The 25,427-nt window shown below is 41.6% G+C and overlaps 6 protein-coding genes across 13 annotated transcripts in view; 3 read left to right on the top strand and 3 right to left on the bottom strand.

Annotated features, from left to right (window-relative positions):
* Nucleotides 1-25: 25 nt before the first annotated feature.
* LOC105449679 (PH-interacting protein) lies at nt 26-13,380 on the bottom strand. 3 transcript variants are annotated; one of them, XM_011689018.1, is made up of 22 exons: nt 12,102-13,380; nt 11,921-11,979; nt 11,799-11,828; nt 11,477-11,536; nt 10,315-10,465; nt 9,959-10,057; nt 9,497-9,834; nt 9,241-9,395; nt 8,796-9,113; nt 8,293-8,710; nt 7,982-8,207; nt 7,456-7,792; nt 6,975-7,167; nt 6,468-6,704; nt 6,161-6,385; nt 5,655-6,033; nt 5,047-5,446; nt 4,736-4,957; nt 4,465-4,645; nt 4,196-4,388; nt 4,006-4,134; nt 26-3,550 (listed from the first exon to the last, which is right to left on the bottom strand). In XM_011689018.1, exons 1-22 carry the CDS (start codon nt 12,142-12,144, stop codon nt 2,529-2,531), a joined length of 5,415 nt encoding a protein of 1,804 aa, XP_011687320.1. In that variant the 5' UTR covers nt 12,145-13,380; the 3' UTR covers nt 26-2,528. The 3 variants fall into 3 exon arrangements, with proteins under 3 accessions (XP_011687320.1, XP_011687321.1, XP_011687322.1); XM_011689019.1 differs by having other exon boundaries at nt 4,048-4,134; XM_011689020.1 differs by having other exon boundaries at nt 6,161-6,382.
* A 331-nt stretch (nt 13,381-13,711) lies between these two features.
* LOC105449678 (dehydrodolichyl diphosphate syntase complex subunit DHDDS) lies at nt 13,712-16,053 on the top strand. The gene is made up of 5 exons (XM_011689017.1): nt 13,712-14,532; nt 14,607-14,768; nt 14,846-14,994; nt 15,487-15,671; nt 15,772-16,053. Exons 1-5 carry the CDS (start codon nt 14,372-14,374, stop codon nt 16,000-16,002), a joined length of 888 nt encoding a protein of 295 aa, XP_011687319.1. The 5' UTR covers nt 13,712-14,371; the 3' UTR covers nt 16,003-16,053.
* An 894-nt stretch (nt 16,054-16,947) lies between these two features.
* On the bottom strand, nt 16,948-20,105 carry LOC105449675 (protein Hook homolog 3). Its single transcript, XM_011689010.1, has one exon. It carries the CDS (start codon nt 20,080-20,082, stop codon nt 18,004-18,006), a length of 2,079 nt encoding a protein of 692 aa, XP_011687312.1. The 5' UTR covers nt 20,083-20,105; the 3' UTR covers nt 16,948-18,003.
* Nucleotides 20,106-20,107: 2 nt separating this feature from the next.
* On the top strand, nt 20,108-23,081 carry LOC105449676 (iron-sulfur cluster co-chaperone protein HscB, mitochondrial). 3 transcript variants are annotated; one of them, XM_011689011.1, is made up of 4 exons: nt 20,108-20,892; nt 21,801-22,178; nt 22,298-22,554; nt 22,656-23,081. In XM_011689011.1, exons 2-4 carry the CDS (start codon nt 21,822-21,824, stop codon nt 22,783-22,785), a joined length of 744 nt encoding a protein of 247 aa, XP_011687313.1. In that variant the 5' UTR covers nt 20,108-20,892; nt 21,801-21,821; the 3' UTR covers nt 22,786-23,081. The 3 variants fall into 3 exon arrangements, with proteins under 3 accessions (XP_011687313.1, XP_011687315.1, XP_011687314.1); XM_011689013.1 differs by lacking the exon at nt 20,108-20,892 and adding an exon at nt 20,937-20,996; XM_011689012.1 differs by lacking the exon at nt 20,108-20,892 and adding an exon at nt 21,004-21,110.
* On the bottom strand, nt 23,024-24,477 carry LOC105449677 (adenylate kinase isoenzyme 6). 2 transcript variants are annotated; one of them, XM_011689015.1, is made up of 4 exons: nt 24,210-24,477; nt 23,931-24,078; nt 23,708-23,859; nt 23,024-23,432 (listed from the first exon to the last, which is right to left on the bottom strand). In XM_011689015.1, the coding sequence occupies exons 2-4, from the start codon at nt 23,962-23,964 to the stop codon at nt 23,088-23,090; spliced, it is 531 nt and encodes a 176-aa protein (XP_011687317.1). In that variant the 5' UTR covers nt 23,965-24,078; nt 24,210-24,477; the 3' UTR covers nt 23,024-23,087. The 2 variants fall into 2 exon arrangements, with proteins under 2 accessions (XP_011687317.1, XP_011687318.1); XM_011689016.1 differs by having other exon boundaries at nt 24,249-24,477.
* Nucleotides 24,478-25,035: 558 nt separating this feature from the next.
* Nucleotides 25,036-25,427, top strand: part of LOC105449674 (maternal B9.15 protein-like) — a 3,940-nt gene continuing 3,548 nt past the window's right edge. The window contains exon 1 of one of the 3 annotated variants that reach the window (XM_011689009.1): nt 25,036-25,119. The gene's annotated coding sequence lies outside the window, so the exon portion shown is untranslated. Of the gene's footprint in view, nt 25,206-25,281; nt 25,365-25,427 lie in introns of those variants that run through there. The other 2 variants (XM_011689007.1, XM_011689008.1) reach the window with 2 other exon arrangements.

Genomic DNA, 25,427 nt, shown 5'->3' with positions numbered 1-25,427 from the left:
CATAAATAATCCACAAGTAGACATATATAAAATAATTTAATCCTTTTATTGGTGGCGGTGGGTTTCAAAGAACCGTATATTAACAGAGCACGCTGATTTCACAACAGAATAAGTGTCAAACTGTACATAAAACATAACTATTTCGTATTAAGTCCTGTATACGTCCTGTTTCTTTAACGGAGTTATATATTATATACATGAAATTATATTATTCCTGGATGTTCACCATGTGAAGCATATCGTTATTGTATGATTAATAGTGTGAGACCAAAGTTAACATTGTTAAATTAATAATTAAATCCCAGGCTGGATGTATTATCGAAACTACATGTGATATGACTCTCTTTATGTAGGTCATTAAAAAAATATCGATTATAATCCTAGTTATTGATAATTTACATTATCATATATTTGATATTCTTAAACTAATATCACAATGGCTCGAGACAGTCAAGACTTCTGATGTTTGTGCATGTGTTCTGATAAACGATGTTAGCTGCTGGCGGCACAACTGTCTTCTGACAATTCATTTATACAACTACGTAATGCGTGATCCGTTTAAATTCGCGTCATATAAATCTGGAAAAAACGTCTCTACTCTGCCTTCGTGAAAAATTCTAAAATTGCGTGACTTCCTTAAATCCGTAACAGATGTACAAATTCTATGTAAAAAATCGTTATTTCACTACAGACCATATACACAATTCATCTCATGCAACGTCAATATTAAGAAGAAGAAGAAGAAGAAATAAGAATTATTCGCGAATGGATACAATGTGTTATATTTACACGCACGCGGACTCACTTTCCTACATGTGATGTGCGGTAAACTTAAGTGAGAAGCGAAAAGAGAATTCGTGGCAGGATTCGCATAGAGAAAAGGAGGAAGAAAAAGGAAAAAAAGAAGAGAAGAACATAATAAAGATGCCTTGTTGTACTCCCAAATATTGTTCATCACATTCAAGAAAATAAAATCAATTCTCTCCGTATGCTAACAACAAACCATGTCGCTATCGTACATGTCACGTCATTTAATATAACTTAAAAAGGCAAATTACAAGTCCGCTGTCTAAGGAGGTAACCATTGTGTGTGTGTAACGAACTACAATAAAGTTTTCTCTCGGGCAATGCAAAAATTCACATTTAATTATATTACGATATTACGTTTTTTTTCTCTCTTAAAGATTTTTCGTAGGTAAAATAAATACTGATTCACGTTCCCGCGGAACATGTTTAGAAAATATTCGCATAAAGGCTCTTGATTGTCTCATTGCAGCTCCATTGAATTGCGACACCAATAGAATTTCTCTTGATACATAAGTATGTTCTATATCTTCACCGAGAAAATGCAACAAATAGTTATATACCTATTTATAGCTACTTTGAACTATAAACTTGTATAGCTATTTGTAGCTATTTTTAATTATAAGAATTTATGATAAGAATTATGACTATTTATTAATGTGTTCACATAACAAAAAAAGTTTTCTAATCAAATTCAATATCACTGCAGTGAGAAAATAAGGGTCTCAACATGAGTTCATAAACTCTCAATGAGTAACCATTACAATGATACTGCGAAGAACTATTAAAACGATAACTTGATAAATTTTATAGGTGCCGGTCAACCTTTGTTGCTTTAATAAGAACTGAAAAAACTGTTTTATAAAATAACACGATATCGCCTGTTTTTATAATTATAGCATGAAAATTTCATTTGTCAACTGAACTTTTGAAATCAATGGAAGCAATCGGTATAAGCGTAGATTTACATCGTTTCTTGAAGACCACATTCCTGTTTTCTACACTTTCAAGATGGTTAACAGAGATAATTATCGTACCTGTACAACAACACGATTATATAGAATTTTCAATATAATCCTCTTCGGAAAAGGTGAAACTTTATACAGATTTGCCTATCGTTATTAAAGTTGGTTGAACCTGCAAATAAAACGGTACAGAGTGGTGACCTGCAAGATACGGAAAATATCGTGTGTCCGTTCACTGTTTCTGTTTGTACCACTGAGCCAATGTATCTTTCAGATCGACAGTACAGGTAAATATAAAAAAAAAGAAAGAACACTTTCTTTGTAGAACAAACCGTTTCATAAAAATAGAAGTACTTATAGTAGCAAACGAGCTATTAAATCGCTCTACGACTTCAATCTTTTCATACAGTTAAACTTGTCAATCGAGCGCAGAAAAAAAATCGGAAATCAAGTGCCTTGAAATCAACTCCAACCTTCACTGCAAATATATCTCCGAGGACCGTGTCTGTCGGAGATTTAATGTCGCGATTACGCGCGATGGAAAATATAGTGTCAGACACGAGTAGACGACAAAGCAAGCGGCGAGATCGAGAAGACCGATCGATCGATCGAAAACTCGATTCATCTTTGAAGGCGAGTTCCCTCGAACGTGTGATAGTGATCGGAGCTTTCAGTGCGCACGACACTAAAGTCTTCAAGAATTCTCACGACGGTTCTTCCGTCGAACTTGTACATAACTTTTTACCTAGAGAGATGCCGTTAGGGCGATTCTAGAAGGTAAGCGCGGGCGCGCGGCGTCATTTTACGTATGCGACCACGGCTACTTATGCTGATGCCGGGCTCGGGCACGCTCTCGTCGCTGTCCTCGGCGTACGAGCGACGCTTGATCTTGCGACGGTTTCTCACCGGCAGCGTCGCACTATCGTCGCTATCGATCTCGTTGTAACAGGGCCGCTTCCGCGCCGAGGATCGCCTGGTGCCGCTGCTGTACCGCTGCCTCGTTGCGTCCTCCGACTCCGCATAATTGCACTGCTTCCGACGACTCGAGCGCGACGGTCTGCACGATTGTCTATACGAATAATCACTGTCCTCCGAGTCTTGATTGTTAGCGTTATGCTGCAGTTGCTGCTGCTGCTGCTGCTCCTCTTCCTCCTCCTCCTCCATCTCTCGTTCCTCCCGCTCCTCCTCCTCGTCGTCGTCGTCGCCCTCCTCGCTCTCGCTGTCGCTATTGTCGTTTTTCCCGTTGTTAGCGGTGTACTTTTGGTTCTGCACACTCTCGCTCACCAACTTCCGCGACCTGGTGTCCCGTTTGATGATCTTTTCCTCCTCGCTCTCTTCCTCCGTGGAGTCCTCCGGCGCGAGGAACTCCTCCTCGTCCTCCTCGTTGTCCTCGTTCACCTTGGTCTCCGCAACGTACTCGTCGTCGTCATCTTCGTCGTCCGGGATAACGTGCGATTTCACTTTAGCTTTGGATTGCTTACCGTTCTTAATATTTTTGCCGCGATTCTTGCGAACCTGCTTGCTGCGACCGCCGGGCGTGTAATTGTCTCCGGAATCGCTATCGGCACTAACACTTGGCCTCGCTGTCCGTGCTCTAGTTCTTCGGACAGGGGCACTGTCACTGCTGTCCGTGTCTGACGTTACCTCAGACTCACTAGCGTCACTATCACTATCCTTCGGTTTCTTCGAGACAGTCGACCGGCAGATTCGCAATTTCAACGTTGGCCTGGACGGGCCGGAACTAGACCGTTTCGTGTAACCGTTCGTCATCCGTGACGGACCTATAAAGCAAAGATAAAATTAAAATTAATTATTTAATTATAAGAAACTAGCCAGATGATGAAGATAATAAAGATGTAATAGGTTGCAGTATTGATTATTATCGGTGTTGATAACAATCTCGATCTATCGACTATCTGATATTTGAAAATTAGACCATATAGGGCATACATCGTGAAGAACTTGCCAAACTTTGTGATCAATGATAAATTAGTAAAAATTAATTATTTGGTTCTTTGATTTTAGTGTATATATATATATTTTTTTTTTCTTCCCTTAAAACATAAAAACATAAAATATAAATATGAAAATGTCTTTTTTCGAGTTCAAAAATATGCAAATCAAAATAATTTTCTATTGAAAAGACTTAAGAAAATATTTGCAAAATCTGACAAACTCCTTTCGCGATGTATGTATAATAGAGTGATAATTTGGAAAAAGAGGTACACGCGCGTACCAGGTGCAGATATGTCAAAATCATTCTTTTTCTGCTCTTTACCCGACTGCCGATAATCATCGTCATCATCATCGTCTTCCTCGGTGTCTTCATCCTCGTCGCTAGGAACAGATTTTGATTTGGAAGGTCCTGCACATAAAACAATTTGTATTTTATCACGTTTACACGAGGAAGTAAAATAAACGCTTACCTGTGCCATTACTTAAACCGGGCTTCTTCTTCTTCTTCTTCTTTTTCTGCTTCCTCTTTCCTTTCACTTTTGTTTTATTATCATTGCATGTATGCGTTTTATTAGTACGTCTACGCGCCGATTTCCAATTTGAAAGTATCCTACGCATGTGCTCCTCGAACATGGCCGAAAGTCTTATTGTCATCGAATATATCTGCGTGAACAACCGAATGTTTAAGGAAATGTGGAGTGATTCGTTTGCGAACGAAGCAGGTGTTGTATTAACTTACCTTCGAACGTTTGTTGGTATTAAAATTTCTACTATTTTGAAATATCAATCTCATGTCCTTCATAAATTCCACTGGTGTCTCGTAATTGCCGCCTAACAAATCCTCTTTGACAGTACGCAAGTCCATCGGCGTGTCTATTATTTGATGGTACTCCGGATGTTCGAATCTGTCCACCGGTTCCCTGCGAAACGATCGGTGTCTCTTCAGTCACATATTTCTTAAGATACGGGGAAAAAAAATATTATCCAAAACTTATCTCCTCTCGACTTACCTGAAAGGTATTGAATCTTCGCACTGCCACAGGCTCTCCAACAATTGGCGACACGCCACTTTCCAGTCTTGTGAAAACTCCTGCATAGGTAACTTCTTATTCGACGTGGATTTTGGTTTACTCGTCGAGGGTTTGTCCTCTACATCCACCTCCGATTCAGAGGAGTGGTACGTGTCGTTCAACTGATGATACACCGCCGGAACATCGACATCGGTGGTTTCCCTATGTGCAAAACGTCATTCAAATTAAGTAGAGAAGTTACACGAAAAGATTCTGCAAATGCAATTTTTGGCACAATGTATATATCTTACTTTATTATACGCAGACAAAGGTCAGTGACTATTCTGGCCTTCTTTACTATGTGACTGTGCGGTTCGTTGAATTGTTCAGCGTTCGTTGCTAAGTATCTAACATCAAATTGTGCCGATGTGATCCTTCTGTAGAAATGATTCTCGAAACGGGCCTTTATAGTCGACAAGTCGATCGGGTACTCGACAATATACGCGTAAGTTGGATAAAGACTGAGATCCACCGGCACTACGAATGGCTCTGCGATCGCGAGACTCATCACTTGATCCAAGCCTCGTATGATTCGGCGACAAGTCGCCTCTCTGTCGCCCATGGGCCACTCCTCCGAGTGGGGTTGATACAGTATCGCTTGTCTCTCCTCCGGTAAGACAGGAACGGCGCCACCGATTTCCGTGGGCACCCCTAAACGAGTAATTAGCGTATGTAGCACAATTAAAAAGTTTAACAATATATATATATATATATATATACCTATATATATATATTGAAATAAGTTTAAGTTCAAATTTCGACAGAAAGTCACATTGAAATATTATGTCAAAGTTATCTCTACAGTTCCGCTCTTTAAAATTTGAAATTAAACTTTGACGATTGAATTAAACGAGCTTACTATCTTCGTCAACAGGCTCGAGATCCCAAGGGCTCATTCGTTCGTATTCCCCATTGTCCCATCTGACGCGGAAACACATAAAGAACGATCCCGGAAACTCTTCGTCTAACGGCTCCATTCCAACGATCTGACCCATCCACCAACCGTCGTCGATCATACAACGAAATTTATCTCCCTCAGACCAACTTCGCGCCAACGCTGAATCGAAGGTCTGACGCAACACCAGGAAATCTAACACGTCGGCCATATCGTGGTACTTGATGGTAAAATTCCTCCCAGTAAGCCGAAAATCATCATCCATTAATGCTAATTTCAAACAGCACAAACGAGGCGGTCGTATTTCGTATTTAATACCCACTACTTTTACATACTCTTGTGCCTAAAATATAAACGGTTTCTGATTAGTATATATGTATTTGCATACATCTCTCTCAGCGTTAAAGATCTTAATGTCAAATATCCCAGTCCCATTATAATTAAAAACCCCTAGAATAAAGTAAACATACTCTAATATTTATCTTGGTCCATGGCTCGCACCGCGGACTAAGCTCATAAACCTTTTTATTCCTAATTGCATCTAAATAGAATTTATGACCTTGTCTGAAATATACTATTTCGTCGCCCATCTGCGGGTAATAAGGGGCTTTCCTCGGTATCACTTCGGTAAGCCACTCTGATGGACGATAACTTTCAGGAACTTCACGAATACCATTAGCTATTGGTATTGCCTGCTGGATGACAGAATACTTAGAAAGTGCCAAATTAAAATTAACGTAAGAAGATTAACGTAATAACTGTAAAAAAAAAAAATACTTTTTTCTTAGGACGCCTGCTGCGCCGTCTGTCCGTCTCACTCGGAGGTGTAACAGACCGTTTTTTCACGGGTCTCCGCTTACTGCGCTTGGGCGGTTCCAAATTCAGTCCGTGATCCGCGATCCAATCGGAATACTCAGTGCTGGAGTCTGTAGTGCTGTCGGAGCACATATCCTCCTCGTGAGCGGTGGAATCATTGCTGTTGTTACTGTCCGAACTCGCTGACGTGCCACCGTTCTATAAAAACGCAAGATATTACGACGCTCAGTCGATCACGCGTCTCCAATTCATCATTAACAGTACAAACATGAGCGCCACGAGTTATGCCCGTTTTCATCAATAAAGATTAACTTTAATACTCGGTTTAACTTACTCTTCATCTTTTTCCAATTCTTAGAACTGATGAAAAAGATGAAGAGTAAGTTGAGCTGAGATTAAAGTTAATCTACATTGGTGGAAATAGGCATTGATATTTAACAGTATTAAATAACGGCTTCTGTGAGGTACCTCATAGTCTTCATCCTCCTGTTCTTCTTCGCGCGTTGCCCTAGTTCTATAGCCGTGCCTAGTTCTATTACGATTGCGATTTACGAGTTTATTCCCTATATTGCCTTGATTAGTGGCAGTGCTCGAGGTAGGCTGTGGTCGCCGTCGCATTTCCCGCCGCCAGGTTTCTAACTCCATATCAGCCATCGCTTGACTTTACAGATAACATACAGAACGTAAATTAATTCGAGAACCAATACATTCTCCTTTCATATTAATATTAGCATTATATTCAGCATGTTAATTTGTATCACGAATAAAGAATTGATCAACTCATTTAAAGTTCTTACAAAACTTATAACCGTTCTGATATTATTTATCTTATATTATTTTTAAAAATAATGTAACAGACTCAATGAGAAGTAATATAAGAAAAGAGAAGAGAAGAGAGAAATAATATGAGAAAAAATAATATAAGTGATGAGTCTTGCGTAATATTTACATTATTTTATGTTGAGTGTCTTTTGCAGCTGGATTCATGGGACGCGCGAGCATAGGCTTGTTCCACGGGGTGGTGTTATCCCTTTGCCAATTACCGCTGCTTTGCCGAACACCTTCAACGTTGCCCTCTCTCCTCAAACCAGCTCTACTCGCACGGGGACTCGCTATTTGACGAATCGGTTGTTCCGCGACGTTATTATCCCTATCTTCGCCGGCACCGACGGCAATGGCTTCACCATCCGCATTGATATTTTGTCTTTGAGCAAGAGCCTCAATTAATCGATCAATGTTTGATCTTGGCTCTTGTTCCGGAAGACCTTCTATAACTTCTTGCATGCCTGTTAAAAATTTTTTGCCATTACAATTACAACGCAATCATTTGTTTAAAAAAAAAATCTCAAAAAAATTTAAAGAAAAATTGAAAAAAATGTTCTTGCTATTGAACACTAACATTTGTCTTAATAATTAGAACTTTTTAAGATTTGTAATTTGTTTTAGAGCATCGTTTGTATAAATTTTTATCTTACCGCCTGCGCCAACTGCAATATTTGGTACCAATTGCTCGCCCATACAATTTTCTCTTCCCGGCACTAGTCTCTGCAACGCTGGCGGATATGGATTTCCATCTATATCAACCAAAAATGGCGGTGGCATTAAATGCGGCGCAGTTTGTGTTTGTTCATCCAGAACATAATTATTTCCATCTCTTATCAAAGGCCGATAATCCGTGTGGAAGAACAGTTCTTTGGGTACCTGGAAATAATTTAGAAAATTGAAATAATCTGGAAAAACTATAATACAAGATGTAAATGTAATAATGATGTAAATAAAAACTTACAATTTTTAGTTTCTCGACCGAACATCCAAATCCGTACATCAAAAGATGCCCATTAGAATCTGTCGCGGCGAGCCTTGTACCATCGGGCGACCATTTCGCATCAAAAACAGCACAATTTCCCTGGCCTTCAACAAAATTTTGGAAACACACCATCGGCTCTGTATTCAATACGTCCCAAATTATAAGTTGTCCATCATGGCCAGCACTGAGGATCATTCGGGGATCTATTGGATGCGATTCCAGCACAAAGACCTCGTCTTTGTGACCTCGCAAAACCTTCACTAATCCACCCGATTTTGCATTCCACACCTTCAACGTGTAATCATTCACTGCTGTTATAACGAATTCGTCGCTAACGTCCCAACAAACCATGGTTACTTTCGCCTTCTTGTTCGTGTCATCATCCATTTCTGGTTCTCTGTAAAAGAAAAAGAAAAATTTTTTAACACATACTGTATTAAAATTCTTCAGCAGAAGTAAATCCAAATAAAAATGCAACACACCCAGGGAGCTTGGTCGTCATGAGCAGCTGTTTGTGTACCCACTGCTGTTGCTCGAAATGCCATACGTTCGCGGTACCATCTTTGGAACCAGAAATGAATTTCAAGCCATTGTGCGCCCATTGAATACTATCGACCGTGTCGGAATGCGCCTCGATCTCGAGGATTCTGCGTGGCCCTTCGTCCCCTAACATCGCATAAACTCTCACGTTATGATCCGCGGAGCCGGCTGCCATGAATGCGCCCCCGGGACTGAAGGAGGCACAAATCATTTGCGCCTGGCCTGGCCTCATTTTCTCATGGTACTGAATGGGCCTTGTTCTATAACAAAAATTAAAAATGACAATTGTTCTACATAAAAATATTTATAAAAGTTGTGAAAATAAGATATCATAAAAAGAACGTATAAAATAAAGATTTGCATATATGATTGATCAGCTATACTTACTGGAATACCGCTCTCTCCTTCGGTTTTTTTGTGTGAGACCAAAAAGCTACGGATCCATCAGTACTGGTGGAGACCAAATAGTAAACGTCGTTACATACTATCGGACAAAAATTGATGGACGTGATCATGCCTGAATGCCCGGTTAAAACTGCCACCTTGTGAGAAAAATATAATTTACAAATAAATTATATAACTCTCGTATACATACAAAAGAGATTCCATTTTTGTGCGTATATTGTCGCTTTGGCGTACTCACAGGCGACATCGACTGGAAACACCAGACCCGTATCACTCGATCTAAACTGCCCGCCGCCAACAGAGTATTATCGAAATTCACTGCGATGTCCATAATTTCCGCGGACGCGCCTCGGAAAGTGGCGAGCAAACGTCCATCAATGGAACTCCAGATCTTGACCAGCAAATCGTCCGCTCCGGTTATAATGTATTTACCGGTGCGATCAAACAGCACGCAGTAAACCGCGGATAAATGACCCAGCGTATGCCGATACAACTTCATTTTGCTGTAGAACTTGGTCGGTATTGCCTGTCGCCGACTCAAAGGGCCCGAATTCTCACGTCCCTGAAGTACACGTACTACGTCGGGCAAAAAGATAAGCACGATAAAATTATATATCGATATTTTACACAGAAAGCAATAAGTATTAGAATATTGGTCAAGAATGCACGTGACAAATAACTAACTCTCGAGCTCTCTTACCTATGTTAGGTACTGACAAGCTACCGGCCAGTTCCAGGAAAGGTTTTCCATCGAATCTTCCGGAATAATCGAAAATTCTGTACGTATGATGCGTAACATCTGCAGAAACAGAATTTTACAAATGACATTTGACGTATCTTTCAAAAGTAAATGTACATTACTCCAGAAAATATCAACTATATTAAGATTCGGTTCCACAAACGTAAGATTAACTTTAATCTCGATTTAACTTACTGTTTATCTCTTTTTAATTCTTAGATTAGAAAAAGAAAGAGCGAGTTGAACTTCGAGTTAATCGCGAATTGTGAAACCGAGCCTAAAGAGTATAACTGATGTTGACTTTTGTGTTTTCATACCGTCGAGGGTACGCAGCAAGGATTGCCTGCCCGCACCCAGAAGCGATGTCACTCCACGAACGCATGGTGGCACTTCTTTCTCCAACACTGGTCCTATTCTGGCACATATTTGCAACAAGTAATTCGACCCAATGTGGGGGTATCTCTTCTCCTAAAAAGATTTACATAATTTCTCAATAAATCGCTATAAAATAATCAACAAATATTAGACATGTAAAAATTTGGTATCTATAAAATCAATGCACAGAGTCATGTTAAAGGATGTTGGAATTAATTCGCAGAATATTCGCAACAAGAAATCGTAGACTTAGTTTCAATATCTAAAAATATAAATATAATATTCTAAATTCTTCATGCTAAAGCCCAGCTGGAACATAGAAAAACGTAAAGCAGTAAGACGTAAGCAGTAAGTGAATTGACCGATTTGCTTACCGCTTACGTCTTACTGCTTTATGTTTTTCTATGTGCCACGGGCTTTAGCATGAAGAATTTAGAACCATGCTTAAACGTGTAAAAACTCGAGAATCGACCAAGATTAATTTCATTTAATGCAAAAAAAAGTACCGTATATAATTGGAAATTAATGTTCCCGAATTGTCAGCGCTCAAGATCGTTCGATTTTAATAATATCGTCGCACTGAACATTCGCGCGAAAGATTTAAACAATCAAGTAGTTCTCTACGTCTGGCGAATCGGTACTCGCTTACGAACGCGCCGGCCAATCGACGTGGCTCGCTCGTCGCGCACGAGACTACACTCGGCTACACTTCACAAACAAGCCGCAGGCGTCTATATTCATTGATCAGCTCACGCGAAATGGCCGGAAACGCGCAGCGATTGGCCGACGGGCGGCGGCGGTGGGGCGAACCGTGGCGAACGGTCACGGCGTGGGTGCGACAGAGAGGGAAAGAGCGTCGAGCGACGCGAGAGGAATCACGGCGAAGGCAGGCGGTGGGATCAAAAGGGGGTAGAGCAACCCCCCGCGGATCGACGGGGGTACTCGGCTTGCGCTCGGCGCATTATTTCATCGAACCACCTTGCGACGCGGCCCGAGTCTCCCCGCGGGACTCGCGTCGCGCGGTGACCCGAGGGGGCCCCAACACGCTCGCGCCCCGCCGTTGCCGATCGCCATGTCGCGCGACGGTAACATGCTCACACTCACCAGCTCCTCGAACGTCTGACTGTGTACGTTGCCCTCCCAGTCGCGTCGCGACGGCAGTACCTGCGAAACAAGAGGCGTGATCTAAAATCTATACGGGGGATGATCGTATAGGGGAGGGAGGGGAAAAAAAAATCCAATGCCGATCGATCGGCGGGCTCGATCGGCGATCGCCGATCGGGCACCGCGAGCGGCCGCGATACCTCGCGGCCGACCAAGGTCAGTGACCTTGAGATTCTAATGTTTTGACAAGCAGAAACCACGTGCGAGCCATGTGGTCCGCGGGACGCGTTGTATACAGTGTCGGGCCCGCCGTACGGCTTACCTTGGTACGCTCCAATTCCCGCTTCAGCACCTGAAACAAAGCGCGTTGAGTGCTCGCGCGACGCGCTCGCTGGGCTCGTACGCGTTACACGAGCCGCGGCCCGGGTTATCGTGTCTACTTACCGTCGCGGCCTCCGGACAGAAGCCCGCGTCGAGAAACTTCGCGATCAGGAAGTACAGCTCTGGAAAAAGAGAAGAGATGCGCGGGGCGCTTTAGTAACGGCGGCACGTACGGCGTGGACGGCACAGCACATCGCTCGTCCGTGTCGCACGCGATTCCGTTGCGGCGCGATTCCGCGTTTACCTGGCGTGATCCCGGACACGTTCCCGGACGCGCTGCCCTCCATCCCGGCTGATCCGACCGATTTCCTATTTACTCCAGAAACGACGACGGAACATCGGGCTTACGGCTCGTAGCGCCGTGCTAACCACCGCGGAGTTCATTTTCTCTAGTCCGAGACCGTGACGCGCACACGCGAGCTCGCCTACCCGACGCGAAATAGTCCCCCAATGGCGGAGCGCCGCGCCGTACAGCGGACAGGCGCGTAAGCGGCGCCGCGCGGTGCCCCGGCGAGTTCACGCCGTCACGTCGCCCGGGAATTTTTCGCCGTTACCGCCGTGAGTGCGGGATTCTCCGCGCGTGATCGAACGATCGATCGCCGTGTTCCTGACGAACTCCGCAAGACCGTACGAAAAAATCTCATGCGTCGCACAATCGTCGCAGCGAACATGGCGAACATCCGGATTACATCATCCGGGAACCTATCGGCGAGACGATGAATCCACCATTGAGCGCGGCACGCTTGAAAGGTGTTTTGCACCTCAGGCCTCGATCCGCGGATTCCGCAAGACGAAATTGCACATCGTGCAGTAAATGTTTTACAGAAACTCGAGGGGTAGTGAAAAAGTATTCACTGACGTGAATAAGTACACAAATATTACGTTGATTCGCCAGCGATGCCACCTGAAATGTAACATTTCCGTTGTGAGAGCGAATCCAAAAGCTAAGAAAAAAAACGTTCGATGATGTTCGTGCGCGCGATGATCGACGAAGATCGCGAGAGAAGTAGCGAAAAATTATGTATTAAAATTACATGTAAAAGAAAATTGTTATCGCTCACGTTACTCGTCTTATACCCGTACACATCTTCGATCCGCACAGCCACTCGGATGTACAACCAATCGATATCCGTAAATCGAAAAAGATCATCGCATTGACCCGCAATCAGGAAATGCAACGCGCGTATCGATCCGAGTAGTAAGGTGTAGTAATTTATTGCGTCGGCTGCAGACACGCGATTGTGTTCTCATTCTCGACAACCGACGCAGAATGAATTAGTTTTATTAGTTCATGCGTGAATTTACAGAACAAGGTTTATTTATCGGGACATATACATGTATCCTCCTTATTTTTTTGCAACCGCACGTTGGTAAGTAAAATGTTGGGAAAGGAGAGGAATAATGAAAACGCGCGATCGCGAAAATGCAGGACAGAATTACGGCACGTGTAATACGCGTGTAAGTATGCCATGTGAGGGCGTGCGATGCGCGTACATATATATGATATGTGTACACACACACACATACACACACACACATATATGTATATGTTATACACACATTAAATTTGTCATATTGCTTAAAAGCCTGAAAGAAATTTTTTTGCGTTTAAAACAAAATAAATTGAGATAAATATGTATTTGGATATCAATGAGAGAAAGCGAAAATTCTAAGTGTAAAAATGTAAGTACACGCAGATCTGTTATCACACACACATACACACACGTGTGTTACATGTAATGGATAAGCGATGAATCCGCTTTGTAAAAAATTGGAATATGCAACATATGCAATTACATTCGGATCCACCGTCGCTAGGTGTCCTACCTTCGCGATACGCGCCTGCACTGCGAAGTGCTGCAACTCACTTCACGTGAACGTGAGTTCATCGCTGACATGGCGGACCGCGATGGACGAACGGGAGGATGGGGCGTCGCGAGGGATCGCATTCCTCGCATGCTCGCGCGTATGTCGTATACGTGTTGAATGTCGGCGACGCTGGGGCAATCATTGATGCTCGATTCAGATTTGACGACGCGAGAGAAAATGCCCGTCCACAAATATTACGATATAGTTTCTTTGGGCTTTAGATGAGAGAGAAAGAGAGAAAACAAGAGTGAAGAAAGACAGAGTCCGCAAATAAGTTGTGGCCGCCCACTCTTGTCGGCGTTTCGTTAAGAGGCGGCAGCGAGGACAGCCTCGAGGATAACCTAACGTATCGTCGAAATTATGTTTGCGATGCATAGATAACACGTATAATGACAACTGCGAAGACAACGCGGAAGCTAAGGCACAATTTATTGTAATAGTTTCATTTACGTTACGAAGGTTACACGATGACTGGCAGCTGATAATTGTCACTATCGCGATCGAGTGCTGTAAATACGTGGTGCGCGCTCGCCGTCGAGTATATTGACTGCTACTGGACAGCGAACGGAAACGTTTCGACGAGGAATCAGTTAAGGGGTAAATTGTACATTTTTGCACGTCCGTACGTGAAATTCGGAGTAAACGATGTCCTGGATATGCGAACGCACCACGAACTGGTTTCAAACCCTGGCTTTAAGGATCCTAAAGACCGGCAGGGTGCCCAGACACGTGGCGTTTATCATGGACGGTAATAGACGTTACGCGAATAAGCAGAAAATGAGAAAAGGGGAGGGACATTCAAAAGGGTGCGTATCTTTGAAGAGAGTTTTTGTAGACATTATCTATATTCGTCTCGTATCTCACGCTACATTTGCGACAGGTTTGAAAAAATGTCGGAGACGTTGAACTGGTGCATGGATCTTGGTGTTGAAGAGGTCACAGTTTACGCTTTTAGCATAGAGAACTTCAAACGTAGCAAAGAGGAAGTTGATGATATCATGGACCTTGCCAGACAGAAGTTCAAGCGTCTCCTAGAAGAGAAGTATGCGTGATATATTAAATCAGGCGTCGCAGCGCAATTGTAGATTTTTTTTTGTTACAAATGTAAATAATTTCCAGGGACAAATTGATGGAAGTTGGAGTATGCATTCGCGTGTACGGCAATATGTCCAGGCTTCCAGAAGATTTACGCCAATTAATTGCTGAAGCTATGGTCGTTACTAGAGAAAATAACAGAGCAGTTTTAAATCTTGCTTTCCCTTATACATGTAAGTATAATTACTGTAAATCATATTTATGCTCACACTCGATGTTTACATTTTATGCTAAATGTGAATAAAAATTTACTTCAAAATATTAAACGTTATACGGGGTGTCCCGAAATTCGCAAATCAAAATGTCAGCAATAAAGTCTTCGAAAAATTAAGTATAGTTACTTGTACATTTTTACTTAGGGCAGTAGTTTTTCAGATGGTTCAAACTGGGCCAATTATAGATTATAATTAAATGGAAACATTTCTATAAATAGCGCGTCGATAGTGTTAGTGACTAGTTATTGCGCATTTCACGAGCGTAATCTATAATTGGCTAAATTTAAACTCTTAAAAACTATTACTTAAAAGAGAAATTTATAAATACTTTTTTACTTAATTTTTCGAAGGTTTTCTTGCTATGATATTTTGATTCGCAAATTTTGGGACATCCTATACATACATAAAATTTTCAAAATTATATTTTTTTATATTTTTTAATCTCTGCAGCAAGGGATGAAATTACTCATGCAATTAAGGATATAGCCAAGGGTGTAAAGCATAATGATATCTTACCAGAAGATATTGATGAAGATTTGATTACTGACTGTTTGTACACCTACAAATCTTCAAATCCAGATTTATTAATTCGTACTTCCGGAGAGACTCGAATTAGCGACTTCCTCATGTGGCAAGTAAGAAGACGTATTTCATTGTGACTTGAATATATTTCGTCTTCTAATTCATCAAAACAGAAAATCTGCATTTAAAATTTTTTATCCAAATTTTTTTTAGATTTCCAACACTTGCATCTACTTTACCGAAGTATTGTGGCCTGAATTCAGTTTATGGGATTTTCTCAGTGCAATTTTTTATTATCAGAAATGTTATCCTGATTTGCAAAAAATAAGAAACAATTTAAAACCAATTGTACATAACAGTAAAGTATCCACGTTTGTTGACAAATTGCACAACGAACGCGACATTATGATAGAAAAAATGTATCTATCAGCAGTTCAATCTTAGAAACAATTGAATTATTCCAATAAGTATAAGTGTCAGTGAACATGCTGAAAAGCTGCAAGTATTTTGCTTCAAATCAACTTTCCATTATAATATAATTTTAGGTCTCAGGTAATTTTATTCTATTTTGTAAATTTGTTTATCTGCCAAATTACTACAGCAATTAAATTATATTTGCGTCAACAAAATTAAATTGATAATAAATTTCCAGTTATACATGTAAGTTTATAATTATATGTAGGAACTAGTCAAGCGATTAAACAAAGACAATTATGTGTAAAAACTTATGTCAAAATTAATACAAATTTTGTTTTATTGACACGTTTACACCGTGGAACTCAGGGAGATAGATACTTTTAGTTATATAAGATGTTTTAGAAAACAAAAATAATAAAGAATTAAATCGTTAAAATATGTAAACTGAACAAGATCTAATACTGAAACGCTTGAACAATTACTAAAATTTTTATTTGTACAGATTCTTTTTCATATTTCTCTTGTATAAACATGATATGTAAAATAGATTCATTCTTATTAGATAATTAGGAGATACTCGTATGTATAGATAAAATACGTATAAGACATGCATAACTAATTTGTCGAACAATCAATCTTGCCAATAAGATAATTTAATAATGAATTGTAACAATTTCAACAAATATTAGTATTCCGTTAGTATCGAATAGTTTGTTTTCTGAAACGTCGTAATCATAGCTAAATGTAGATATTAATGAAATTCGCTTCCATATCGTGTTGTATGTTATAGCGGATTTATTATGTCTCTGTATGTAACATTCCATACATTTGGTTTTCCAGTTGTTCGTCGCTGCTATGTGCATTGTAGAATTGTAAAATAAAATTGTAAAACAAATATCTAATAACATAAAATATACATATGTCAAATAAATAATGTTAATCATAATATTAACGCGTGATTATAAAGATATAAATATACGAATAAGTTCTTTACGTTACAATATTTATGTAATATATAATTTATATGTATATTATATTTTTCAAATCTGAGAGATGTGTATATAGAGCGGCCTATACATTATTTACACTGTTTCATCATGTATTTTTGCACAAAGCAAATAACAATGTTTATGAATGTACATTTAGCGTGAATCACTTTATCGAAATAAGAATCAACATGTAAGTATACACAATTTTCAAATAATAATAATAATTTGTTCTTTATCAGCATTTAAAATATCTCTATATGAGATAAAATCTGTTCATACTACAGAATATTCAACATCTTGCGTAATATTTAGCCTATCGCGAGACGTAAAATATTCCAGTATCTATAATCTTATTTACAACTTAATACATATCTTTTGTATTGAACCTGATTAAAATAATGATAAACATTTACGATATAGATACAATCTTGGAAATATACAATTTAGTTCGCTTTTCTAACTATTGGAGATATTCGTGCTATTACTTTTATTTTTTTACAAACTCGTTAAAGATATAGGAACATGTGTGTTGGCACATCTCTAATAGCTAGAAAATCTTCGTTTACATTTGAATAAAAATCTGAAATCGACTGTTAAATCTTTGATGATTTTACAGGAAGACAAAAAAATTGGCTGGATATACCTGTATCCAATATATATAAAATAATTAAAGAGGGTCTTATTTGTTAAGTTTGTAAACACAGTTTCTATTATTAATTCTACAAGACTTGGTAAAAAATTAATCTTTTTGTTCTGAATCATTCAATTGTATCTACATCGAATGAAATAGTATCAATTGAGATAATTGTAACAGGGAGATAAATGTGACTTTTAATATTATCTATGAGTTAAAAAAAATGACGCTAAATATTAAATCAACGGTTGAATAAATCTGTTAAGTGAATATATCGTGTTAAGTTCATGAATTCAAATATGTTCAACAGCACATTTATCGCACTGTTGACACTGCCTCAAATGATCAATTAAACACTTCGTAGTAATACTGAAGTGTTAAATCAACTTGCTTTTGCGTGTCTCCTTATTTCGAGTTATAAGGCGGATAACGTCTCGTCGAGGGTTGCCTCTGTCTGGCAAGAAAGGATTGACCTTGTCCCGAACTGAGCGTCGCGAGCCGCTGATCCAACACCTCTCTGTGGCAATTCAGACCGAGTCTGTGAAAGGCGGTCACCATCAGCTTCTCCTCCATGTCTCGCAGCAGCCTGGACTCCTTCATGGAGCGCTCCATTTCCTCGATCATCTTGCGCTGCTCCATCAGCTGGTTGCGCAACACGACGACGTCACTCTGCGAGGAATTGCTCTGCTTCAGGTCGAGGCTCTTTATGACACTCTTGGCCTTCTCGGTGTACTTCTTGTGGCGTTCCTCGAGCGCGGCGTTCTCGTACTCCTTCCGCGTGAGCTTCTCCTGAAGAGCAAAGGCCTTCTGCTTCTGCGCCTGCAGAGCGCTCTCACGTTCCTCGAGCTGCAGCGTCAGCCGTTCTCGGTCGGTTTGCGCTTTGCGCAGTTCGTCCTGCAGCTGCAACATCTTCTGATTCAGGCCGACGTTGTCGCTCTTGCTGTCGCTGCCGACCTGAATACCCATGGCCTCCTCTAATTTGTTCTCCAACTCCATTATCCTCTGATTCGCCTTGCGATTTTGCCCACGCAGCGTGTTCAAGCGCTCCTCGGAATCCTCGAGCAACGCCTGCACGCTCGGCAGTTTGTCGTCGTTGCCGGTCAGCTTCATCTTCAGCATCTTGTTCTCCAGCTGCAGGCAAAGGAGCTTCTCCTTGACCTCAAGCGGGATCATCTCCGTCGCGGAAACCCCGGTACTGTCGGCACTGGGTTTCGCCATGTTCTCGACGGCCTGCAGTTGCGTGCACTTCAACTCCTCGTTCGTCTCCTTCAGGGCGTCCCTTTCGATGATCAATCGATCTCTCTCCCTCTGCAGAGCGCCCAACTTTGCCTCCATTTTCTTGCCCTCGAACTCCAGCCGATCGTTCTTGTTACTCTGCTCGTCCAGCCTGTGATGGACTTCCGTGAGCTGCTGCTTGCACACCTCCAAGTGATTGCGCAGCATCGTCGTGCGCTTAACTTCCTCCTCGTAATCCAACTTGTATTGCAAATACTCGACGTTCTTATCCTCTAGTATCTTCATCTGTCTCTTAAGATCGCTCATATCTTCCATCTTCTTCTTGTACGATTCTATCATGATCTCGTACTTCGCCACCTTGTCCGTGGTTTCCCTTAAGGCGTCCACCTCATCCTTCAGATGATTCGACTCGTCAGCCGCCTTTTGCAGATCCTCCTGCCTCGACTGCAGCTCCAGCACTTCCTTCTCCAACAGCTCCACCTTTAATCTGTAGTCATCCCTAGACGTCTCGATCTTGAACAGCTCGTCCTTCAACTCGTCCACTTGCTTCCGCAGCCCGGAGTACTTGACGATGGACCCGGACTCCTCCGGGTTCTCGAACTCGTCCAGCCGCTCCTGGAGCTTCTTATTCTCCGCGATTAGCGCGATCTTCTCTTCCTGCAGCAGAGAGAGTTGCTGGTCGAGCTCGTGGCATCGCTGCGCCAGCTGGTCCTTCATGTCCACCGCCGCCTGGAGCTCGGCGAAGAGTCTCTGCTGAGCGCCGTCCGTCACGTCCACGAAAGACTCGCAGTTCACCTCCTGGATGCTCTGCATTATCGCCCGCTGCACCGTCTCCTCCATACCCATTATCCTGGTGATGTACTGCTGCTTCTGGTCGCAGCTGACGGCGCAGCCGAGGATCAGCTGCAGCAGGCGGCGCAGCTCGTCGTTGTCGCAGTGCTCGCCGATCTTGTTCGCGTCCGGCTTGACGAAGCCGGCCAGCTGCTGATTCAGGCACTCGGCGTAGTACTCCACCACAGCCTCCACGATCTTCTTCATGTTGCTGACTCTGAGGCGCCAGTTGGTGCCCACGTCGGTCTTGATCTTCGTCCTCCACACCGCCGTGAACCATTCCGGCGCGATCTTGGCCAGGGCCTCCGCCAGTGCGACCCCGTCGCTGATCTCCTCCGCGGAGCCGTGTGGCGCCTGGAGGTCGAAGGTACTCAGCCACTTGATCAGGTAGCCCAACTGCTGCTGATAGTCCCCCATCTTGTTCCTTCTCTTCCTCCCTGATGGAGCGCTCCGAGAATGAGGCCCGCTGACGACTCGTCGATCCGGTCAAATTCTGCCAGTCGCGTCGCCCTTGTGACCGCGACTCCCGGTTGAACTCATAATCCCGCAACGTCGTCGCACGTCGAATCGGGGACACCGCGATGATCTGCGGCAGATTAGACGTGGCCAAGGACAGCTGTCCGCTCTCGTCCGTGCCGTGCGCGTACTCGAGTTAACCAAGAAACGAGAAATGGGCCACTGTCATCGCGCGTCGACACGGTCCGATAGCGCCTTATCGAGGCGGAAATTCGAGCACCACCTCGGATAACAATTTGTTCACGTAGCCCGCGATAATCGTATGGTGCGCGTCAGCCGACGAGGGGAAGGTCCGGGCTGGTCATCGTTACACGGAATTTCCCTTCGCGTACCTAGGAGATAAAATGAGATAAAAACGAGGTTCGGTCACCAGCGTTACGTGCACCTCGCACTTCCCTTTCCACCGAATTACCTCGTGTTCTTCCCACCGAAGGATATAGCTCGTCCTGCCTGTCTCGTTCCAATCTCCGTCGAGAGGTCCGTGATCTTGTCGGATCACGGAGAGGAGTTTGACGTTTCTCCCTTCGGAAAGCGTGACGAGGGGAAGATCCACAGCGATTGGAATCCAGCTGTCGCGGCTTGTATCTTCGAACGATCGTGCAGTGATTGAGCGAAAAGAGGCACTCGAACGATCGAGATTGATCGATCCGGCGTGTATTTGCGAACGGGGAACAAAAATTTGTATTATATTTACATCGTTTTGTGAAAAAGGTACAAAGGAGCACGGAAACGGGGGGCCTGGGTAGCATACGTAATGATGTATGTGTGTGTGTATGTGTGTGTTGTGTGTATGGTAGGCAGGTTAGGATGAAATAGTAAGGATACACTCCAAAATGTTGCTCCCAAATTTTATTAAAAATCTGTAGCATATGTAACGTAAACTAGAGCTTTTTAGTAAAATTTTTTTCGAAAGCAACGTAACCAGCTAGGTTAGAGTCCTATCCTGTAATTTTTAATTAACAATATTATTATTGAATGATTGTTGTCTTATTGACTTTTCTTATTTTCTAACAACAAAATATAGCAATAAAATTGTCATAAGATCAACAGCTAGAAAGATGTTGACGATTTATGATTCAGATTTACAATTTTGTTGTCAATGAATGAATAAATAAATAAGTTATTCATAGAAAAGGAAAAGTTGTTCACTAACAATAAAATTAGACATAGGTTTGTTGTAAAAAGTGAATACTGTAAAGGAAAATAGAAGATATATTGAGAAAAATTTTTCCAAGATATTTTTACAACGAACTTACATCTAATCTTATTGAAAATTCTTTTATTATATCTATTTAAATATTATCATCATATAAATTTTATCACGTAAAACTTAAAGCTTCATATAAAGAGTATAAGACTCTCAGAAACTAAATTGATGAACTCCACTTAATTTTAATTTTAGTGTTTAAGTGTCAGAATTTAGTTCTTCATTTTAAAACGCACGACAATGAGTTCATAACTTCATCAATCAATCATTTTCTTATTATTTTATAGAGTTGATCAATTTGATTTCAAAGTTATATATATATGCACACGTTTAACTTTTTTATTTGCGAAATAATATAAGATTGTCTTTCCAAGTAATGGCATAATATACAAAATTTCTCCCTTTTGTTCAGATTATAAATCACCCTGAGAAAATGTTCTTGGCGAGAGTCATTAGAAAATCCGCGGTGGCGGTGAGCCCGGTCAAGCAGAAATGTAAGCTGTATTCGCATCACGCACCATCGAGGACTACAGTTCATCCTACCATCCCTTTGGGGTCGTTGCGATTTTGCAGCGACAAGCCGCCCAAGTGTTGGAATTGCGACTACGTGTACAGGTCCGAGCTGTTCTGCTCGAAGTGCAAAGTGCTGCAGGAATTGCCGCAGAACCTGAACTATTTCGATATCATGGGAATCAAGAGGGATTACAATGTGGTGAATGAGGAAATTCACAAGAAGTATAGGGAGCTGCAGAAAATGCTGCACCCCGATAAGTTCGGTAACAAAACTGAGGTAGGTGTATTCGTCGAGCAACTCGGACGATCTTCTCTCGGAAGTTTCTCGAATTTACGATAACCGTAACTTTCCTTCCTTGTCTCTGTAAGTGAAATTTTTATTTTAACTGTCGATAGAAAGAAAGGCAAATCTCAGAGAAGTTGTCGTCTCTAATAAATAAGGCTTACAGTACGTTGGCGCATCCATTAAAACGAGGATTGTATATGTTGCAATTAAAAGGTATATCAATACCAGAAGGCACTACCAGCCTGAATCCAGAATTCCTCATGGAGATTATGGAACGTAACGAAGAGATAGAAAACGCGATAGAGGACAAAGTTAAGGTCTTGAGACTAGCCAAAGAATCTAAGGAACTGCTCGATACAATGTCGAAGTAATCTCTATTTTCAATAGTTTTTAAATAAGTTTAAATTAATATTGAAATAGTTTTTAGTACTTCACGTTATTCTTTTCAACTCTGTTTTTTTTTTCCAGGCAAGTGGCAGAGGCCTTTAGTAAAAACGACATTGAAATGGCAACAAAGATTTTGATAAAAATGAAATATTACGATACCGTGGATATTAGATTAAAGAAACTAAAGCACGATTTAGGTATAGTAGAATAAATATATATAAATATGTTGCAATGCTTTTGCAAATATTCTTTTCTCTCACACGAAAAATTTTAATATCCCCTTGCTCGCTGTATAAAATGTAAACTATGTTTTTCTATTGTATTACATACATATACATCTAATGTGAATAGATTTTTGGATCTTAGAACTCTTGTATATATGTACAATCGCATTTTATCACGTTGATAAACTCGTTTAGTTGTAACAAATCGTAGGATAAGTTTATATATATTGTTATTTTAATTGATTTATTTTAGATAATGTAAATATAACGAGAATTGAAAAAATGTACACTATTTATTTAGCTCACGCTCTAGTTCCCACTGTTCCAGCCAGTCAAGTATTTTATTTAAATTTGTCGTCATCTGCGGTAGAGTGTCACTCTGTAACTCATGCACTATTTCTTCCCGGTAGGAGTTTCTCGCCTCTTCAAGAGCAGTTTGAAAAATTTCACATTCTATATTGTCCTTCAGCTTCTTTCCGCTGTAGCCTCTGTTAGCGAGACGGTCGTACAAGACAGTTGTGTTCGTTCTGAGCACGAATACGACGTCAAACCACCTTTCAGGGAAGAACTCGTTACTGTGATAGTCCACGATTTGTCCCCCTTTGCTCATATACTCTTCCATATGGTCCATCAGCTACAACAAGATGTCGTAAACAAAGATGTGTTAAACATGTAGACAGTATAATATAATATGCGGCAAATATTTTATAATTTAGGTTCTTTATAGCTGAACTAGCTGCTACTAGTTCACAGTTTATTTTTCTCTTTTTACAATCATCGCAAGAAGAAAGATAAACTGTGAGCTAGTACAGCCAGTTCAGCTATAAAGAACAGGTCTTTTTGTTCTAAATTTTATTCTAAATTTTGCAATTTGTAATGAAACGTAATCACGACGACGAGAGATGTTACCTGATCTTCATCCAACACTTTGCATTTGTATTCTTCGTCGTATTCCTCCGCACATCCAAGCTCGATGGCTAATTTACTGACATCGAGCCAGTTTAGTTCGGTGCGCTCCGTGAGACAGTACGACATAAAGCTCTTGCCCACGCCAGGTGTGCCTGAAAAACATTGACAATTATCAAGAAATATTCAGGGATTTATACTAAATAACTACAATGTCATCACAGACCTGTTATCAGAATGTTAGGCAGGCGTTTAGACATCTTGAATATCTTGCAGAAATTAAATGCAACACCCAGTCAGTTGTCACAGTCACCTACTCCTCTCCGTTTCTTTTTTTCTTCTGTTTCGAGAAGGGATTTCTGACATCAAACTTTCTAAACGAAAAAGCGGTCGATATTCAATTATTTTTTTTAACAGCACAATGAATGTTGAAAAAACACGATATTTTGAGTGCAAAAACGATGGGCAATGATAAAGATGCAATTTATGTGCGTCTGTAGCGTACTGAGCTCGAGTCCGTATTATGTTTTAGTAATGCTCTGACATGTATGCTAGTCCCAAGAATTGTATTGATGCTGATCTCTCCTAATTACTCCCAATCCTCCGATCTCCAATCCTCTATGCAGAATAACGCCCGTGTCAGACTAAAGATTGAGATTGAGATTAGATTGAAAATTGACCGATCAAAACAAAGTTTTACTAAATTTGAGATTGGTTTTCTTTCTTTTATAATAGTTAGTTAAATCCCAATTCAATATCAACCTCAATCTTCAGTCATACGGGCTGACCACGTGCAGCACTTCTGAGTTTTCGACTACTGACACTACTGTTGTCCATGGTATAAATAGACCGAGCATGCTAGGCATCGGCAGCACGTGCGAGAGAGGGGGAACAACATCCTCTCTTTTCTCTCTCTCTGATAGCGCATTCGATTTGTTGACTCGATCCGACTCCGAGTTGCTCCGAGTCAGGGATCTGTTTTTTTTTTAGCTGTGTTTCTTGCATGGCTCGGCTCTTCTTTTACAGTTAAAAGGGTGATTATCTAATTTAGCGACTTTCAATATCGATAAAATGGTATCTGAAAAGAATAGACCATCGACTTTGAATCGGATCGAGTCAGCAAATAGAATTTATCGAAAAAAGAAAATCAGGTGTTGTTCTCACTCTCTCTTTCTCTCTCTCTTTCTCTCGCCACGTGCCGCCTATGCGCGTAGCGTGGCGCACACGGGACTCGAGCGCTGATTGGACGGTCCAATTTACGCCTATAATAATACCTCGTCGGTATCGACAGTCGTATATACGGTCGGTACACACAGTTCCCAGTTTAGGACAGGCAGCGCCACGGAGGAGACGGACGTCTACGTCGAGAGCATGCTCCGTGAACCACGGGTGCAACGTAACACGTGTTAGGTCGGGTACGTTTACTTGTAGAGAGAAGATCCAGAAGAAACGTAGTGTGGCTCCGCTGGCAACGTAACCGAGCTCCTCGCCGCCGAATCCCGTAAGATCGGTTTTAACCGTCGCTATATCGGTATCGCGATAAATCGGATTCGCGTGTCGCGATGCCGCCTCCGCGCCGTCGTCTCGCGCACGGCGTCCGAGGTCGCGTTCGGGGCCGCCGGATTGCTCAGGGTGACGAAGTGCATACCTACGGTAAACGGTAAGCGAGCTGGCCCCGCGCACGGTGACGGCGACCAAGCTGGCTCGCGGAGTCATCGCGGTC

The sequence above is a fragment of the Wasmannia auropunctata genome, unplaced genomic scaffold (assembly GCF_000956235.1).
Source record: "Wasmannia auropunctata unplaced genomic scaffold, wasmannia.A_1.0 LD336074.1, whole genome shotgun sequence".
Taxonomy (NCBI): domain Eukaryota; kingdom Metazoa; phylum Arthropoda; class Insecta; order Hymenoptera; family Formicidae; genus Wasmannia; species Wasmannia auropunctata.
Note: the sequence above shows the minus strand (reverse complement) of the source record. Positions and strands in the feature narration are given on the sequence as shown.

Coding starts and splice junctions, on each gene's coding strand:
- LOC105449679 (XM_011689018.1), bottom strand. CDS start 12,144: ATGGAGGGCAGCGCGTCCGGGAACGTGTCCGGGATCACGCCAG. Junction 6,386..6,467: donor GCAGGCGTCCTAAGAAAAAA/GTATTTTTTTTT, acceptor TCTGTCATCCAG/CAGGCAATACCAATAGCTAA. Junction 4,389..4,464: donor ATACCAACAAACGTTCGAAG/GTAAGTTAATAC, acceptor TTGTTCACGCAG/ATATATTCGATGACAATAAG.
- LOC105449678 (XM_011689017.1), top strand. CDS start 14,372: ATGTCCTGGATATGCGAACGCACCACGAACTGGTTTCAAACCCTGGCT. Junction 14,769..14,845: donor AAGCGTCTCCTAGAAGAGAA/GTATGCGTGATA, acceptor AATAATTTCCAG/GGACAAATTGATGGAAGTTG. Junction 15,672..15,771: donor GCGACTTCCTCATGTGGCAA/GTAAGAAGACGT, acceptor AATTTTTTTTAG/ATTTCCAACACTTGCATCTA.
- LOC105449675 (XM_011689010.1), bottom strand. CDS start 20,082: ATGGGGGACTATCAGCAGCAGTTGGGCTACCTGATCAAGTGGCTGAGT.
- LOC105449676 (XM_011689011.1), top strand. CDS start 21,822: ATGTTCTTGGCGAGAGTCATTAGAAAATCCGCGGTGGCGGTGAGCCCG. Junction 22,179..22,297: donor AGTTCGGTAACAAAACTGAG/GTAGGTGTATTC, acceptor AACTGTCGATAG/AAAGAAAGGCAAATCTCAGA. Junction 22,555..22,655: donor CTGCTCGATACAATGTCGAA/GTAATCTCTATT, acceptor TTTTTTTTCCAG/GCAAGTGGCAGAGGCCTTTA.
- LOC105449677 (XM_011689015.1), bottom strand. CDS start 23,964: ATGTCTAAACGCCTGCCTAACATTCTGATAACAG. Junction 23,860..23,930: donor GCCTAACATTCTGATAACAG/GTCTGTGATGAC, acceptor AATGTTTTTCAG/GCACACCTGGCGTGGGCAAG. Junction 23,433..23,707: donor AAGTGTTGGATGAAGATCAG/GTAACATCTCTC, acceptor ATCTTGTTGTAG/CTGATGGACCATATGGAAGA.